Source organism: Marmota monax, unplaced genomic scaffold (assembly GCF_021218885.2).
Source record: "Marmota monax isolate L192 unplaced genomic scaffold, Marmota_monax_Labrador192_F-V1.1 WCK01_AAM20220418_F8-fsc00066, whole genome shotgun sequence".
NCBI classification, from domain to species: domain Eukaryota; kingdom Metazoa; phylum Chordata; class Mammalia; order Rodentia; family Sciuridae; genus Marmota; species Marmota monax.
The window spans coordinates 3,449,424-3,467,857 of NW_026692805.1; the positions used below are offsets into that span (position 1 = coordinate 3,449,424).

Here is an 18,434-nt window from a genome sequence, read left to right on the forward strand (position 1 = left end):
TTGCTTTAATAAACTAAATATTGGTTTGTTCCACATCGTCTTTGTAGAAGTGGTGTGACTTCAGCCATCTCTGGGATGGGCATCTTGTTATGACAGTTAGCTGTATCATTATTTCGGCTCCTGCGATGGCCTATTGATTATGACTTAGAGAAGGACAATAATCATTACATTATTGTCTAAAATAATTGATCTAAAATAATCATTACATTAAGACACTTAGCTCTCTTCTTCTGTCCTTCGTGTTCACCTGTACCTCCTTCCCCTGACGATGCAGGGGAACAGTTCCACTACTACCTATCCACTGAGGAGTTATTTTAATTGGGTTAATAGCAATAATATCTAAAAACAAGAGTTTTTTTTATGTGTTAGTCATTTTGCTAAACTCTTCAAATGTATTATTTTATTTACTGCCTCCCAGCAAACTCCAAAAAGGAAGACTGTTCCCATCCATCCCTCAATACGTGTGAGACGTCAGAGGCAGAGAGAAGTTAAGGACATGGCAGGAGACCTGCAGTCAGAGAGCTGTGCTGCTGGCATTTAAAGCCATGCCGTCCTGTCGGTGCTGGGCTGCTGCTCACATGCTCCTGGCAGCATTGTTGTACTGCTCCCTGGTGCTGTGCTAAAAAGCCACAAGATGCTGGATGATCCCATGCAGGTGCCACAAACTGTGGCTGTTCTGTTGACCTGGAGCAACCCTCTGGGTGCCTTAGGCCTGACTGCAGATACCATCTCCTTGTCCTGCTTATCTCCACCTAAACACTTTATCCTTAGAAAATAAATCAGAAGGTGATTAATAACCTCTCTTAAATACAGGTACAGCTACCAAGTATTCGGATGCAAAGGGCCATATCACAAAAGGGGTAGGTATCTGCCCCTACTTTTTGTTATTGGGGCTTTACCTGGTAGCTCAAGTGGGGAGCTATTTCTTTAGTGTTTGATGCCCCTCCCTGAGAAGACACTCTGTGGGGTGGCTTCCCTATGGGCTCAAGGATGCCCGCCAATTGATGGTGTGTGGGATTATTTTTATGTAAAGGGAGAGGGTGATCTGTCATTGGGATCTTTGTGTGGATAGGAACGTTGGCACATGTCCTTGTGGGGAGGCTGCTTCTGGAATAAAGAGGACTCTAATATCTTCTTGATTTTAAATTCAGAGTCATCAGTGTGTCCTTGCCATTTTAGTCAGTGAAACAAGTGGGCTCATTTAACTAACTGACATGAGTCAAAGACAGGGGATTTGTGAAACATGATTTCCTCTCTTCTAAGTGCACTTATAGGAAGAATGTTGCTTAAAGATGACATGTTTCACAAGAAGAGGTGCTAGCAGCACTCTCCTTCGAGGATGACACAGTAATCAGTTAGTGGCCCATCTGGGGTGGCAGTCCACCAAGTCCCACCTTACCTTGTCTCTATTTGATTTTTCTTCTCCTTCCATGCAGATCTTAGGCACTTCTTTCATTTGTATTTCTCTCCTTCCTCCTGCTTCTCTCTTCTTTTTGTTTCCTTTGCATAGATTTGTTGGTAGCCCACTGAATGTGAGTCAGCTTCAGATGCATTCCCTTGAGGGATGGAGTGTAGATCAGTGGTAGAGCAAAATTGCCTAGCATGCAGAGACACTGAATTCATGCCCAGCACGAGAGAGAGAGAGAGAGAGAGAGAGAGAGAGAGAGAGAGAGAGAGGGAGAGGTGGTGGTGGGGGACCGACCGACCAAGACCAGTTTCAATGAGCAGTTCTTCCAATCCCTGATTTTGTTACATATATTGAAGAGATGTTAAAGGTTGAGTATCCCTTACCTGAAATATTTGGTACCAGCAGTGTTTCAGATTTCGGATGTTTTTGGATTTTAGAATGGTTGCCTAAGCTTTATTGACTGAACATCCTTAATCTGGAAATCCAAAGTTTGCTCAAAATATTTCAGACTTTGGAACATTTCAGGTTTTCAGATTAGGTATGCTCAATCTATACTACAGAATTATCACCACAGTTTCTAAGATGGCTCAGTCTTTCATATCAACACAAGTTGTGTATTTACTCATGTATTAAAAGCAAGCAGCAAACCCAGACATCACTCCCTGAGGCAGCAGGGCTTTTTGAGGGGGGTCTGTGACTTATGTTCCGTATCTAAAAGATCTTTATTGGATCTTGCAAAATCAAAAATCTATTAAGATCCTAGTGCAGTGATGCTTCACAAAGCTGTTGGCACCCTCAAAAGAGCAATTCGTGTTCATTTCTAACCATCAGAATTTTAAAAATATTATGGTCCTGTGAGAGAGCCAGTTGGCACCACAGCAGAGATGCTTTCCAAAATGTCTTTTTTCCCCCTATTCTGAGCTAATCTTTGTGGAACCCAGATCCAAGCTCAGGAGTTCAAAGCCTGTGTTGTAACTGTGATTTCAAGGGCCAGTTTATGAGCAGGTGCTTTGCCAAGACACCCCACTTATTTACCACTGTCCACACTGACAGCCTGACTGCCTTTGAATTGGTTATAGAAACCCTTGTTCAGATGGCTAAATTTAACACCGTTTGTAAGCCCCAAAAGTAATTTCACTTTTTCTTCCAGACCCCTTATCAAATTTGTGTATTTTGTTAAATATCCAAAAAATAACCTCCTAAAATTGTCGGCAAGTTACTTTATTTTAGCTAATCTATTTGTCATCTGCAGTCATTTAATGTGACATTGTGAAAATCAGTTACAGCAGCACGTTAGCAGTCTGACCAGGCATTTGTGGATTTTCTGGTTACAACTCTGCCAGTACAGCCTACAATTCTTGTTCAGCCAAGTGGGCTGAGTAGTTATGTTTCTCCATTATGTTTCTGAGCAGCTTCCTCTTATGACTGATGTGTAATTTATGCTAACCTCTGCATTTCATTCTTAATCTTCTCCTGACCTCCTGTTTCCCATTTCCAGAAGTAGCTCATGTGCTATCCTTGTGTCAGAGGGTTATTTGTACATTATGGAACATTGAATATCCCACTGCACAGTGAGAAGTGGAATTGCAGGCTTCCAAGCAACCGGAGAGAACTTTGTAGGGAGAGATGGCAGAATCTATGGAAGTGTGTTGAGCACCTAATCTTGGCTGGTGAGAATGGGCCAGTCTAAGGAGATGCCCACAGTTCCTTCTGCCATGTCAACCTAGAGAGGAAGCCTTCTTCTTGGAGGAGGTTGCACTACCTGTAAACTTTTTTAGCTGCGTAAGAACAACTGACCCCACTAGAAGGGAGTGGCTTTTGAATGCCACTGAAGCAAAGTACAGCAGCAGTCCACTGGTCTAGTACATGACATTAGAGCTTGAAGGTGGTCTAGCAGCAGGCATCTGCTAGACTGCAGACTGGGGCACCAGAAAGAAATCACTGGACCAGGACCCACATGAATTTAATGGAGCCTCTCTGTCCATTACCCCGATTGGACTGTGAGGGCCACCCATGGGAGGTAGGGTTGTGTTCCTGGAGGTGGGAGAAGTAACTTCAGTGCCTATGTTTCATTTCCCACGGAGTTCCTAGTTCAGTCAGATGGGCAGCAAGCCTGTCCACATCTATCCCTTGCCCCCTGGCTGCCTGGCACAGTTCTAGGCTCTAGCATGCCCAGAAGTCACAAGTTGGTACAGCTCATGAGGACCCTGGAGTCTGCTGAGAAGATAATCTTTTTAAAGCACAGAAACAGTGGTTAAAAGTCATCTCAATAATGTCGTTCTATAAGCAGGGCAGGGCTGGGGTGTAACTCAGTGGGAGAGTGCTTGCTTAGCCCTTGCAAGGTCCTGGGTTCAATCCTCAACATCACACAAAGAAAACAAAAAGAGCATAGTATTTTCCACTGTGGTTGGAAATGAGTCATATGAACTAACAGAAATTTCTCATTTTTCTTTTTATTTGCTCTTATACATACAGTGAGTACATTTGCTAATTTTTCTTTAGACGTGTCATTTTTCATATGTTCATATTTCAAATATTTTCCAAACAGTTTTTTTTTTTTTTTTTTGTCAGTTATTTTGTTGACCTCATCTGTCTCTTCTGGGATATGATGTGGAGCTTGCCCTTCCCTCTGCTTTCTCCAGGGAATTCTGTGTAAAGATTCTGCTTGTCCTATTGAACTTGTAAGCACAACTCATTTGGCCCTTCATATTCCACTTCACTGCCTTATCTTTTTCCCACCCCATATCAATGTGTCCAGCATGTTTATGTAAAATATCCTATTGTTAATGTTTGCTAAATGTAAATCATTTTTTCAAAAAAAAGGAGTTTGATCTCACCTTATCTTTTAAAGGTATTAGAAAACATTCTTGGCTTTGAAGTCGCATAGGGAAGTGCAAATGTGGTATGGTAAGGGGTGCTGTTTATCTCAGCTGGTAGAATATCCACATGCGATAACTGGTCTGAAAGAGAAATTTACCAGAATTCTCACCATGTGGGGGTCCATGTGTGCCTGTCAGAGCCTGGCTTAGAACAGGTACAAAATAGATGTTTGTTCAATAAATGCTTTATAGTTTTCTATGCTAATGAACTACTATATTTTAAGGTAGGTTATTTAAAATTTCCCAGATGATCCCTTTTTTCTTAAATTGGGATTTTGTTGTATTATGCAAATAGGAAAAATTTTAACCCAGAATACTTAGCCATTTTGATTAGTTTTGACAAAGTTAAGGTGATAACATTTGTATGGAGAGGAAATTCTAACCACATTAACATCTATAGAAGGGCAGTCTATTTATAATCTTGTCCCATTTATGTTGTATTTTATACATTATCTGATTGTGCGTGGGCATGTACCTATATCAATAGCCCCTTGGGATTTCAGCTACCTCTCTGAGCACAACATATGTTCACTGTGAAACCAGAATATCAATTGAGAAAAAGAGCCAGATTATAAAGTTGAGCACTCCTGAAAATGTTTATAAGGTTAAGGAATAAGAATAATGTTTAATAAAGCCTTGGGTGTATGAAGCCCACTTATGAGATCAGCTTAAGAGTAGAACAAAGTAGATAGTTTTGCTGCCAAGCATTCCCCACATACCCCATGAATTATTGTGCACTCTCACAGTTGAAGCTGTGACAATGGCAATGTCTTATTAAGTTGTGGTTTTTAAGTCTTGCCCCTGAACTTTCTATAGAGTCTGATACCCTGTAGCCAGTGTGTACTGAAGACTCCTCCCTGCCCCACCCCTGTGCTCGGGATGGAACCCAGGGCCTTACACATGCTTAAGCTCTCTACCACTGAGCAACACCTTTTCAGTACTAGCCTGGTACTAAAGACTTATAAGTGGTTTACCTTCTAAGGTTTTTCTCATGCTACGGATGGGCAATCATGCAGGAGTCTCTAGGAGAAGAAACTGCAGCTCTCAGAGTGGGTAGATGTGCAAGGAGCGGTAGCCTCCAAAATGATCATCCTGATAGTACCGGACCCCAGAATGGCCCTGCTAAGCATTCTAAACCCAGAGTGTTCCAAACACGATTCTGATGACAACAAAAGCAACAATGAAATCGTGACCTCCTCCCACCCTGGTGTCGACAGCCTGTACTGATGTGAGTAGTAAGTACAGAAGCATCTGCGCTGCATAGGGCCACACGCTTTACCTCAAAATGATTTCCGATGTTTTCTACCCATCACTAAGTTGCTAAAAGTGGATACTTAACAAGTGACTCAGGGCTACCCTCATCTTGTAATGCAAAGAAGTAATTCCAAAATAAGAATGATATTAATAATAACATAATTTTTTATTGGCGTTCCTTGCAGAGCTGTAACCCTCTATCTATGTGTTGGGAATGGTTCCCCTTAGCCCAGTCAATCCCTGGGCCTTTAGGTGCTGTTGCTGCATGGCTCTGAGTCCCTCCCTGTTCCCTGTAGTTTTCATTTGGCCTACCACCAGCCGAGAAGTGGACTATGTTGTAGAAATCACTTTATGACACTTAAGCACATAAAAAAATTGACCTTCTGGTAATCAAAGAAATGCAAATTCAAATAACCAGAAGTTATTTCCACTTATCTCAAGAGGAAAAACAATTATACTCTGTCGGGATGAAAAGGTTCAATAAAGCCAGCTGTCCTCTACATGGCAGAAGGGACTCTACATTGAAGTGGTTAATGTAAGGTCAACTCAACAGTGTGCTTCTTGACTTCTCAGTCATTTTAAAAAACTAGGGATTTATTCTAAGCTTATGAGCTTGCATTCAGTGTTTGTGGACAGTAGTGTTTCTCAAAGTGTGTTTGGATGGAATTTACATAAACGTCCATACTGGTACAGTGGTATGTATGTATGATGGAATACTTTTCACCCATGGTAATTAAGCACTTGAAGAAGTTTTCATTACATTGAAAAAGTAAAGACACAGTGGTTAATTATTTCCCAGCTTTGTAAAAATTATGTAATTTAGGAAAGTTTTTTAGCATGTCTGTGCCTCAGTTTCCTTACCTGGCATAGGGGGAAGTAAAGGTGGTCATATAGTTTATTTTTTTAATTTATTTTTATTAGTTCTAATAATTTATACATGACAGCAGAAAGCTTTTTGATTCATTATACACATATGGAGCACAACTTTTCATTGGCTGGACACGACGTAGAGTTGTACCACATATGCATAGCGCACCATGGTCAAGTGGAGTCCATATCAGGGATGCAGGGTTGGTGCAATATACGGAAATCAATAAATGTAATCCATCACATCAATAGACTTAATGATAAGAATCTTATGATTCTTTATATCAATTGATGCACAGAAAGCATTTGACAAAATATAGCACCGTTCCTGTTCAAAACAGTAGAAAAACTAGGGATAGTAGGAACATATCTGACATTGTCAAAGCTATCTGTGCTAAACCCAAGGCCAACATCATTCTAAATGGAGAAAAATTGGAAGCATTCCCTTTAAAAACTGAAACAAGAAAGGATGCCCTCTTTCACCACTTCTGTTCAACATAGTTCTTGAAACTCTAGCCAGAGCAATTAGACAGATGAAAGAAATTAAATGGATACTGATAGGAAAAGCAGAACTCAACCTATCATTTGCTGACAACATGATTCTATACCTAGAGGATCCAAAAAACTCTACCAGAAAACTTCTAGAATTAATAAATGAATTCAGCAAAGTAGTAGGATATAAAATCAATACCCATAAATCAAATGCATTTCTATATATCACTGATAAATCCTCTGAAAGAGAAATTCAAAATAGCCTCAAAGGAAAAAAACAACTTGGGAATCAATTTAACAAATGAGGTGAAAGACCTCTACAATGAAAAGTACAGAACACTAAAGAAAGAAATAGAAGAAGACCTTAGAAAATGGAAAGATCTCTCATGCTCTTAGATAGACAGAATTAATGTTGTCAAAATTGTCAAAATGGCCATACTACCCAAAGCTCTATACAGATTCAATGCAATTCCAATTAAAATCCCAATGTCATTCCTTATAGAAATAGAAAAATCAATCATGAAATTCATTTGTTTGTACAGTTTAAATGGAAGAAGTCATTGCACGGGCTTAGCACAATGCACAGCATAGTATAAGTGCCCAATTTCCCAGTCTCAGTTTCCCTCTCTGTAAAATGGCAATGACAATTGTTCCTACCACAGAGGGATGCTGGTGAGGTTTAAGTGAATAAATGGACAGAAAACACTCAATGTGGAGCTGGTATGAAGCAGCCACTGTTGGTTAGCTGTGGTATGTAGCATGGGTACGGGAGACGTTCCTGTGAGCCCAGATGCCTAGAATACTGAGGCTGTTTGAAAATCCATGTTTTCATATACACATAGACTAGAAGACACATATTAAAGTGACTATCTCTGAGAATAGCAGGATTACAAGTAATGTTTGTTTTGTACTTTCTATGTTTTTCCAACATTCATTTTCAACAATGAATATAAAATACTTTAATAATCTACAAAAAATGGTTTTAGAGTTGACATTCTCATCTGCTTAGCCCATGGTTAATCAAAATAGTTGAGTCCCCCAGGCTCCCTTCCAGTTAATGTTTCTACTATCTGGTCATTTGTAGTTGGTATCATAATATTCGTGCACAGTGTAACAGTGTTATATGGATAATTTCATTGGTTGCATTAGAACTATGATTCTAAACCCCTAGATGCCTGCTAGAACCATCTGGAGAGATTTTGAAATAAAGTGCTATCAGGCTCCTTACAAGATCAATTAAATCCAAATTTCTGGGGTTGGGTCCTGGTATCTGTATTTTCTGAGGGCTTACTAGAAAAGCAGTATGTACTATCAGGTAGTGAAGCACAGCCTGCATTTGATACTACCATTTCCTGCCTGACAAAATTTCCCACAAACACAGCCCACTCTCCATCTGTACCTGCTCTTCCTCTGATCAATCTCAAAATCAGCCATAGCAGTATTTCCCAAATAGCTTAAGGATAAGAATCCCCTGGACTGCTTGTTCAAAACACAGATGCCTGGGCTAGACCCAGACCTACTGAATTTGAACTTTCCTGGGTTGAGATTTGGTAATGTATATACAGTCACATGTCACCAAATGATAGAGCCACATTCTGAGAAATTGTACTTAGGTGACTTTGTCCTTGTACAAATCTCAGTGGCATAGGTCAATCATGCAATATGGCCTCTTGGTGCAATTAAGAGAGAGGCTAAATGTACGAGGCTGCCACTGTTTTACAATAGATTTTTTGAAGAAGTAGAAGAAGTACAATTAAATGAATGACAAAAATATTGTGTACTAAATATATAAACCAATAGCATAGTCATTTATTATCAAGTATTATGACTATACATAACTATATGTGCTGTATTTTATATGACTGGCAATGCAACAGGCGTGTTTACACCAGCCTCCCCCCATACACGTGAATAATGTGTTACACTGCAACGTTACAGTGGCTATAGCATTACTAGGTAGTAGGGATTTTTCAGTTCCATTTATAATCTTACGAGAATACTGTCAGATATGCGAATATCATTTACTAACCTTATGCTGTGCATGACTGGGTGATCCTCACCATAGGGGAAGTATGCCTGTGGTATTCAGTCTCGGCTGCATACCAGGGACACCTGGGGAAACCTGGAGGAATTCTGATGCCTGATCACTCCTGATGTTCAAATTTATAATGTGATGCATCTAGGACACTGCTTGGCCACTGGGATTTGTAAGATCCCTCCTGATTCAGATGTACAATCATGTTGACACCGTACTGACTGTCCAAGTAAAGTCCTAGGACCAGCAGCATCCCCTGCCCAAACCTTGTTAGACATTCCTACAGCCCTGTCCAGTTACTCTGAATGAGAAATGGGAAGGGAGTCAGCAGCCAGTGTTTTAGCAACCCTTCTGTGATTCCCACTCCCCCTGAAGATTAACAATCACTGCTGTGGAGTGGCATCATCAAAAGCAGGTTCCCAGAGATTGCTCAGTAAGTCTGGATTTAGCCAGGAATGTGCTCAGATTGTCCAAGGCCACACCTTGAGGAACTGTTCCAGGGCATGCCCTTGTTCCTTGGGGGTTTTAACGTAAAAGCCTTGATATCTCATACACCCAGCATCCTTTATGTTCTTCTGGGCAGCCTGCTGCTGCCACTCCTCAGCCTTTGCTGGCAAAATATGTGGCTGTCCTCCACCTATGATCAATGGGACTTGTTTTCCTTAAAATTGGCAAACACTGTGATTGGGTAGCAATCTTTCAAAGGCACTAACTTAAGTTTGATTTCACACCAGCCACAGAAGCAGAGAAGGGCATGTTTCTTCTGGGTGTAACATCTACGCCTCTTTGTTTCTTTTGTAGGTTTTATAATCGACCCACCTTAGCATGGTCCTCTCAGCCCCAGATCGGTAACAACCAGGCCTATTGGAGAAGAGGAGGACAGGAGGTCAGTAGCTTGCTGAGTCCAAGAGACCGGCAAGACCTGGAGGTCAGAGGAATGGCCCAAGCCCACAGTATGCCCATCCACGTGAGGGAGGGTTCATGGGAAGTCGGAGGAAGGACAGAGGACGTGATGAAGAAGGCAGTTTGGGAAGAAGAGTTGAGGATGTCGGGTCCTGCCAAGTGGCAGAACGTAAGCCTGGAAAGCTGGAACCATCCAAGGAAGTTAGGGAAGCAGATGTCTGATGGTGATGGGGAGAAGTTGTTTCAAGAGCTGTACCCATTCATTCAAGGTGAACATGTGTTGACTTCTCAGAACAAAAAGAAATCCCGGTCATTGCCTCGAGGCCTTTCCCCTGATAGCCTGAGCTGCATGGAAATTCCCATTCCATTAAGTGATGGACATGTACCAGATATTCCTTTGATATCACCGTATGCTCCAAATTGTGTGCCACATTTGGAGTCCACAAGGAACCCTGAGAAGGGTGGCTCCCTGACCCCTTTTTCCCGGCCTAAATTTGGGAGACCCCTCAAGCCTCCATTGTATGGCTCACACCAGCAGACCAGAGGAGAGAACAGCGACTTTCAGGGCAGCCAGCAAACGGACCCCCACGGTTCCTACCTGACCAAAACTAATGACTCCAGGCATGAGCTCAGCATGTCAGATTCTGGCTTGGAGCCTCCAGTTTATGTGCCTCCGCCTTCATACAGGTCGCCCCCCCAGCATATCCCAAACCCCTACCTGGAAGATACAGCACCCAGACACGTGAGTAGTGAACACAGTCAACCGCCACATCTGACTGAGAAGCCTGGGGCCAGTTGTCCACGTCCTTCTGGTGTCATTGGAACAGGGAGTGAGTACAGCACGAGCCCTGGCTCTCCTCGAGGGCTCCCTCAGTTCCCCAGTCCTGTCACTGCCCATGAAAGCTCTGTTCAGTACATCCCCTTTGATGATCCACGGATACGACATATTAAACTAGCTAAACCCATGGGTTTCTGTGAAGAGATGAAGCTTGATGATAGACCATATCACTCTGGTCCCGTTACTGCCCAAGAGCCAGCTCATGGGAAAATGAAATGCGATGGTGCCCTTGTGAATGCACAGGGCCCAATACCCCTGTTGGAGAATGAGAGGAGCCTGGCCTTTGCTGATCCCAGCCCCCGGTGGCTCTGGGGCCAGCGCCCTGGGAGTGGGGAAGATGGAAGCTTCTCTGACCAGAGAGATCCCAGCGTTGTAAGAGAACAGTGGACTGGCATAAGAGGAGGCCAGCATGGACGTGAGGAAGGCCAGGTTTCCTCCCCAGACCCACAGAGTGAAAGTACCTGGGAAATCCAAACCAAACTCAGAAAGTTTGAAACTGGGATCCAGACCAAGAAAACTTCAAAGAAAAAAATGAACGAGACTATATTTTGTTTGGTTTCCATCCCAGTTAAATCAGAATCACATCTGCCAGATATAGATACGAACAACAATGACTTAAAACAGAGTGCTGATAAAAAGCACAGGGTTGATAAGAGCACAGCTCTGCAGGAACAAAGTCTGTTGAGCACGTCTTCCACTGACCTGGAGCTGCAAGCTCTCACAGGAAGCATGGTCGGGAGAGCAGAGTTCACAAAACACGATCTGAGGGAACCAGAAGAAGACAGACAAACACATGACCTCAGATTTATCCACCTTGCAAAATACAGAGAGTTCAAGTATTCTAGCCCATGGCCAGGGCATCAATACAAAGATCAGCAAACTCAAACCAGTTTCTCTGAAGAATCCCAAAGATCCCAGCTCCTTCCTGATGAAAACCTGGGAGGGATGAGTAACACAGCACCAGCCCCCAAATCCATAGAACCCCCTGCCTCCAGAGCTCTCTTGCACACAGCATTAGTGTCTGACCAAAAGCAGAACCCAGATGCTCATAACCTAAAAGGTCAAATGTCCCTCAGCCCATCTAGCAATAGTGCTTTCTCAAGGACTTCCTCATCTGTGAATCAGGCACCTGTGCCAAAAGTGGGCCAGAGTCAGCCTTGTGTGGTTGTCCAAGAACATGAAGCCCACCCTGTACCTAAGCCTGAGGTGGTGAAGGGGGAACCCATGGCGGGCCCCTGCAACAGTAAACAGCCATTTGGTCAGTTTCTCTTGAAACCAGTTAGTCGTCGACCTTGGGATCTGATCAGTCAGTTAGAAAGTTTCAACAAGGAGCTTCAAGAAGAGGAAGAAAGCTACAACAGCAGCCTTGAGGAAAGTGAGACCGAACAGCAGCAGGAAGACTACGCTGACTCCGGACTGAGGAACCAGGGCTTCCGTGAAAACAAGGAGCAGCAGCCAGGGGTGGCGGCGTCAGAGGACCCAGGGTTTCATTTGGGAAGAATTATAAGTAGATTTGAGAGCTGGAGCGAGGAACCAAATCCTGGCCACCCCTGTGCCCGTCCTCAATTCCCAGGCCCTGTGCAGGTGGAAGATGGCAGAATTGGCCCTTTCCAGTTGGCAGATGGAGGCCTACTTACAGAGAAGCAATGCCAAAAGGTTGTAAATGGAATGAATGAGCTGCTAATCAGCCCAGGTCCTGTGAAAAGAATGATGTCTTCAAGACCAAGTGACACAAAACCAGCACCTCTGTCCTATCTGGCTGAATCTAAAGAGCCACCAGAAAGTCTGAAACTCACCAGTGCTCTAAGTTCTGTGCAGCTGAACAAAGGGGTCTCTCCGAAGAATGATGGTAAAGAGAAGGGCACAGAGGTCCCACTGTCCCTTACTGTCAAAAATCGAGGCCTCTCAGCACCAGACTTACGGTCTGTGGGGCTCACAATGGGGCAAGAACAGAATGTCAGTAAGTTAGATGGATCTTTGGGTAAAGGAAGAGCAATAGAAATACCCCAAGAGGAGTCCCTGCAGGAGAGGGCAGAAAGGATTCTGGGCATTGAGGTGGCTGTAGAGTCTCTCCTGCGGGGCACCAGAGCAGGACAGAGCCAACCACCCAAGTCTGATGCAAGTGCCTGCAGCCCAGAATCCTCCAAGGAAAAGTCTCTACTCAGCTCAGTGCCATCAGATGCACCCCTGATTACCACTGATGCCTTCTATGGCAGGAGAAAGTGTGGCTGGACGGAAAGCCCCCTCTTTGTAGGGGAAAGGGCTCCCCAGACTTGTGAGCACTTGAATGTGGATGGGGTCCTTACCAGTCAACCCACCAGCCCTGAGCCTCAGCCCAACCATTTGGAGTCCAAGTCCTTTGAGCCAAAGGATGTGGGGTCAAAACCACCCTTCAGGTCCACTTTGTTCCATTTTATAGAAAGGACCCCAAATGTGGCAGGCTCAGAAAAGAGGCTCAGAAACCCTTCCAAAGCAATTGAAAGTTTACAAGAAAAACTGGCATCCCCCCAGAGGAGGGCGGGCCCTGACCGCTTGATAAGAATGAAAGAGGTGAGTTCCGTGTCTCGGATGAGGTGCCTGAGCTTCAAGAACACAGACTCTGCAGAGGAGGCGGAGGAACTGAATGTCCCAGGGAGCCAGACCTCGCAGCCAGGAGGACCTGTGTCCCTGAGCAGTGGGGACCAAGCATGGAGAGCTGGGCACCTGCCCTCTGTCTCCAAGGATGTCATCTCTCAGGAAGAAAATGGGCATCTGGCAGGTCAGAGGGGGAGGAAGAACGTGGATCAAGGCTTCTGGTGCCCAGGTAAGAAGTTAGGCAAGAGGGCCAGAGTTTGTTATTAATTTGAAATCCTAAATTGATTTAAAAAAAAAAAAAAGCGTTGTCAATATTGTAAACCTGCATATTCCAAGAAAGTAGACCCTGTGGATCATTTCATCAAAAGAATGTTCATTTTCAAAGAATTATCCAGAACTTTTCCTTAGAAATCGGAATCTTTTATAGAAATTATCCATGTAAACAACTGTATAAAATTATCTATATAATCAACTTTTCAGGCCACTTAATATAAGGAGGTGAAACAACAAAGCATCCATTATCCCAGGCAACTTCATAAGTTTCCTTGGAGACCACAGCATTTTACCTCCTAAAATAACAGGCATTCACCAAGTGGTCTTCACTGCACTTTAGTGTATGTTATGAAAAGATACACCAGGTTGATGTGATCATCAGTCCCTTTAGGTTGTGTCCTACCTTTGTACCTTCCCATACTCTTTGCTTCCCACTTTTTCACCCTTTATGAAACATTTCAAGATTTAGTAGGCTAAATTCACAGTTTGCAGTGTCTCAGCACCCCACCCCTCTAGAATTCACCCACTGTCTTAAGTCCATTTCTGTTGCTGTAACAATACCAGAGACCAGGTTATTTATAAAGAAAGATGTTGTACTTTTGCTGAATTCTGAAGGCTGAGAAGTTTGAGATGGAGCAGCCGTACCTGACCACGGCCTCATGCTACTCATAACAGATGCACCTGCAGGTGCACGTGTGTGACAGAGCGAGGGGAGGTTCCAGGCTCACCTGTAACAACGTGGTCTGGAAACAACCGACCCATTCTCTGTATTACTCCCCTTAAAAAGCAGTCACCTCTCAAAGGCCCTGCTGCTTTTCAGTACCTTACACTGGGGATTAGCCTCCAACATGAGTTTTGATGGGGACAAACCATATTCAAAACACAACCACCCGCCAGCTCTGTTTCTTAGTCCCCTAAGTTTTCATTGCTAAATCTCATGTGAGGCATTCTGCAGCTAGGCGTTTGAACCCTCTCTGTTGTCTTACCTTAATGTGTTTTTGCAGCCCCCTCTGTTTCATGGAGCCACTGGGCAGTTTCCCATTAACAGTATCAGTGATTTTTTTTTTTCCATAAACTCAATTTCACTGTCTCATCTGTGATGAAAACAGACCCAGCAAATTCTTGGGATCTCTGGGAATTATCTTTAGACACTGGGAATTAATCCATTATATATCCTAGAAGTGACTAGACAAGTAGTTGAAGTAAATATCAGAAAGTTCACATCATAAACCACAGTCTGGAAGGAACTTCCAATCATTGAGTCCAGACCCTTTTGTAGTGAAGGGAAACTGCCCATGAGTGGAGTGTCGGGAGCTGCCACTTCCTGAGTCAGTCCGTCTTCCCAAGCTGCCCACAAGTGGTGCTGTTCCCTTCCACCCCTACTTTTGTTTTCTTTTTGAAATCTAAGAGTTTAGAAGTAGATGGGAAAGGGCAATTGTTTCAGTTAGGGGAATCTAGAAATTTTAATTTTAAAAAATATGCTTGGTGCACTTTAAAAATCTTTTCAGAAATGCAGTATGATTTTTAGCCAGTGTTTCCCTGTTCCTTATGCAAAATGCATTGTTGATACAGTATGTTCATCATGGCTTTGCTGGGGCCTTTGACTTGGCAAGTTGGCTGGGCTTTTGCTGAAGAAGACAGTACTAAGTTTTAGTCTTTGTCATTTTAGTGGAAAAGGTTTTTACATGGTCCATATTTTAAGCTGTTGGGATTGATTGATTTTTAAATTGACAGGCAAAATTGTATTTATCTTGTACAATGTGATGTTTTAAAGTATACATACATTATGGAATTACTAAATCTAGCTAATCAGCAATGTGGTACCTTACATGATTATCCTTTTTGTGGTGATAACAATGTTAAATCCACTCATTTTGCATTTTTCAAGAATACAATATACTGTTACTAACTATAGTCACTAGGCTGTGTAATAGACCTCTTGACTTTATTCCTGCTACCTAGCTATAATTTTATGTATTTTGACCAACATTTTCTCATTCCCCTCCAAACACCCCAGCCTCTGGTAACAACTATTCTACTTTTTGCTTCTATGAGATGAACATCTTCTTATTATGTGTGTGTGAAGTGACTCAGCATTTGCTTTTCTGTGCCTGGCTTATTTCACTCAAATTGTCTTATGTTGTCATAAATGATAAGATTCAATTCTTTTTATGGCTGAATAGTAGTTCATTGTGTGTATGTACCACATTTTCTTTATCCATTGATAGTCACTTAGATTGATTTCATACCTTGGTTGTTCTGCACATAACGCTGCAAGGAATGTGGGAATGCAGATGGCTCTTCAACATGCTGATTTCCTTTCCTTTGGATATATATCCCAATATTGTGATCGCTGGATCTTAGGGTAGTTCCACTTTTCATACTGTGAGGACCTTGCATCCTCTTTTCCATTACAGCTACACTAATCTACATTCCTACCAGTAGCACATATGTGTTCCCTCTTCTCCACATCCTCACTAACACTGGTATCATTTGTATTTTTGAGAACAGCCATTCTAACAGGAGTGAAGTCATATCTCATTGTGGTTTTGACTTGTATTCTCCTGACAATTAGTCTTGTTGAACATTTTTTTCATATATCTATAAACCATTTGTGTGTGATATTTTAAGAAATATCCATTCAGATCCTTTTTAAAAATCAGATTTACTTCTTGCTATTGAGTTGTTTGAGTCCTCGTTTTGTATATTTGCCTCTTATCAGGCATATTGTTTGCGAATGCTTTCTCTCATTCTGTAGGTCATCTCCTTACTTTGTCATTTCCTCTGCTGTGCAGAAGCTTTTTAGTTTGTTAGAACCCATTCGTCTATTTTTGCTTTTGTTGCCTGTGTTTTTGAGGTCATATCCAAAAAGATATCATTGCTCAACCAATGTCATTGTCTCTATGTTTTCTTCTAGTAGTTTCATGTTTTGGGGTCTTACATATAAGTCTTTAATCTATTTAAACTGATTTTTGTGTATGGTGAGACATAAGACACTAATTTCATTTTCCTATATGTGGAGATCCAGTTTTTCCACCATCATTTATCTAAGAGACTGTCCTTCCCCTATTGTTTGTTCTTAATACTTTTGTTAAAAAAAAAAAAATTAGTTGCCCCCCAACTGCTTGGGAGGCCGAGGCAGGAGGATTGTGAGTTCAAAGCCAGCCTCAGCAAAAGCTGATAAGCAACTCAGTGAGACCTTGTCTTTAAATAAAATACAAAAAAGTTCTGGGGATGTGGCTCAGTGGTCAAGTGCCCCTGAGTTCAATCCCTAGTACCTCCCACACCCCAAATTTAGTTGCCTATAAATGTGTGTATTTATTTCTGGGCCCTCCATTCTGTTCCATTTGTCTGTGTATCTGTTTCAATGACCATACCACAATGTTTTGGTTACTATAACATTTTAATGTATTTTGAAGTTCAGCCTCTAGCTTCAAGATTGCTTTGGCTATTCAGGGTTTTTTGAGGGTCCATACAAATTTTATAGTGTCTTTTTAAAAAATCTATTTCTATGAAGAAATAGTTTGGTATTTTGATCAGGGATTGTAATGAATCTGTAGATTGCTTTGGGAAACATGGATATTTTGACAATGCCTGTTTTTCTAATTCACATCTATGAGATATCTTTCCACTTATTTGTGTCTTCAATTTCTTTCATCAGTGTTTTACAGTTTTCAGTGTTGATATATTTCATCTCCTTGGTTAAATTTATTCACAAGAGGATTTTTTTGTAACTATTATAAATGAGATTCTTTCCTTGATTTCTTTTTCAGATAGTTTGCTATCGGTGTATAAAAAAATTACTGGTTTTTGTATGTTGATATATCCTGCAACTTTATCAAATTAATATATGAGATCATAACAGTTTTTGATAGTTTTTAGAATTTTCTCTATATATGCTCATGCTATCTGCATACAGGTATGATGTCTTTCTTTCTAATTTAGATGCCTTTATTTTTTCTCTTGCCTAATTGCTCTATCCAGGATTCCTAGTACTGTGCTGAATAGAAGTGGTAAAAGCGGGCATCCTTGTCTATTTCAGATCTTAGGGGAAAAACATCTGACTTTTCGCCATTCTGTGAGATTAGCTGAGGACTTGTCATGTATGACCTTTATTGTGCTGCAGTACAAACCTTCTGTACTTAATTTGTTCAGGATTTTTATCATGAAACAATGTTGAATTTTCTCAAGTGCTTGTTCAGTGTCTATTGAAATGATCATATGTCCCTTATTCTTCACTCCATTAATATGATGTATCATATTATTGATAAATTATTGAACCATCCTTGCATCCCTCCATCATGACTAGCATTTTTGATGTGTTGTTCAGTTGTGTTGCTAATAACTTGTGGGGGATTTTTTTACATTTTTTTTGCCAGGGATACTGGCTATAGTTTCCTTTTTTATTGTTGTTGTGTCCTTGTCTGACTTTGGTATCAGGGTAATGCTGGTCTAAGAGAGTGGGTTTAGAAGCAGTTCCTCCTCTTTAAGTGTTTGGAATGATTTGAGAAGACTTGGTAATGGTTCTTTAAATAGTTTGTATGGTTCAGCAGTGGAACCCTCCGGTCCTGGATGTCCCTTTGATGAGACACATTTTATTATTGATCCAACTTCCTTTTTCATTATTCTGTTCACAGTTTCTATTTTCTCATGATTCAATTCTGAATGTTGTCTAAGTCGAGGAATTTGCTCATTTCTTGTAGGTTGTTCAGCCTCTTGGTGTGTGATTGTTATAATAGTCTTCTGAGTCTTTGTATCTCTGTAGTCTAAGTTGTGATGTCTTCTTTTCCATCTCTGATTTTATTTGTGTCTATTCCACTTGTTTCCTAGTCTAGCTAAATGCTATCAGTTTTGTTTATCTTTTTAAAAAAACAACCATTCATTTCATTGATCAGGCTTCTGGGGTTTGTC

At 41.7% G+C, this 18,434-nt stretch overlaps 1 protein-coding gene across 4 annotated transcripts in view; it reads left to right on the top strand.

Moving 5' to 3' along the window:
- Jcad (junctional cadherin 5 associated) overlaps positions 1–18,434 on the top strand; it is a 100,993-nt gene that overhangs the window by 64,929 nt on the left and 17,630 nt on the right. For all 4 annotated transcript variants that reach the window (XM_046448344.2, XM_058580531.1, XM_046448343.2 and 1 more), the window contains exon 3: positions 9,737–13,479. In XM_046448344.2, coding sequence (XP_046304300.1) covers positions 9,737–13,479 — 3,743 coding nt within the window. The remainder of the gene's footprint in view (positions 1–9,736; positions 13,480–18,434) is intronic.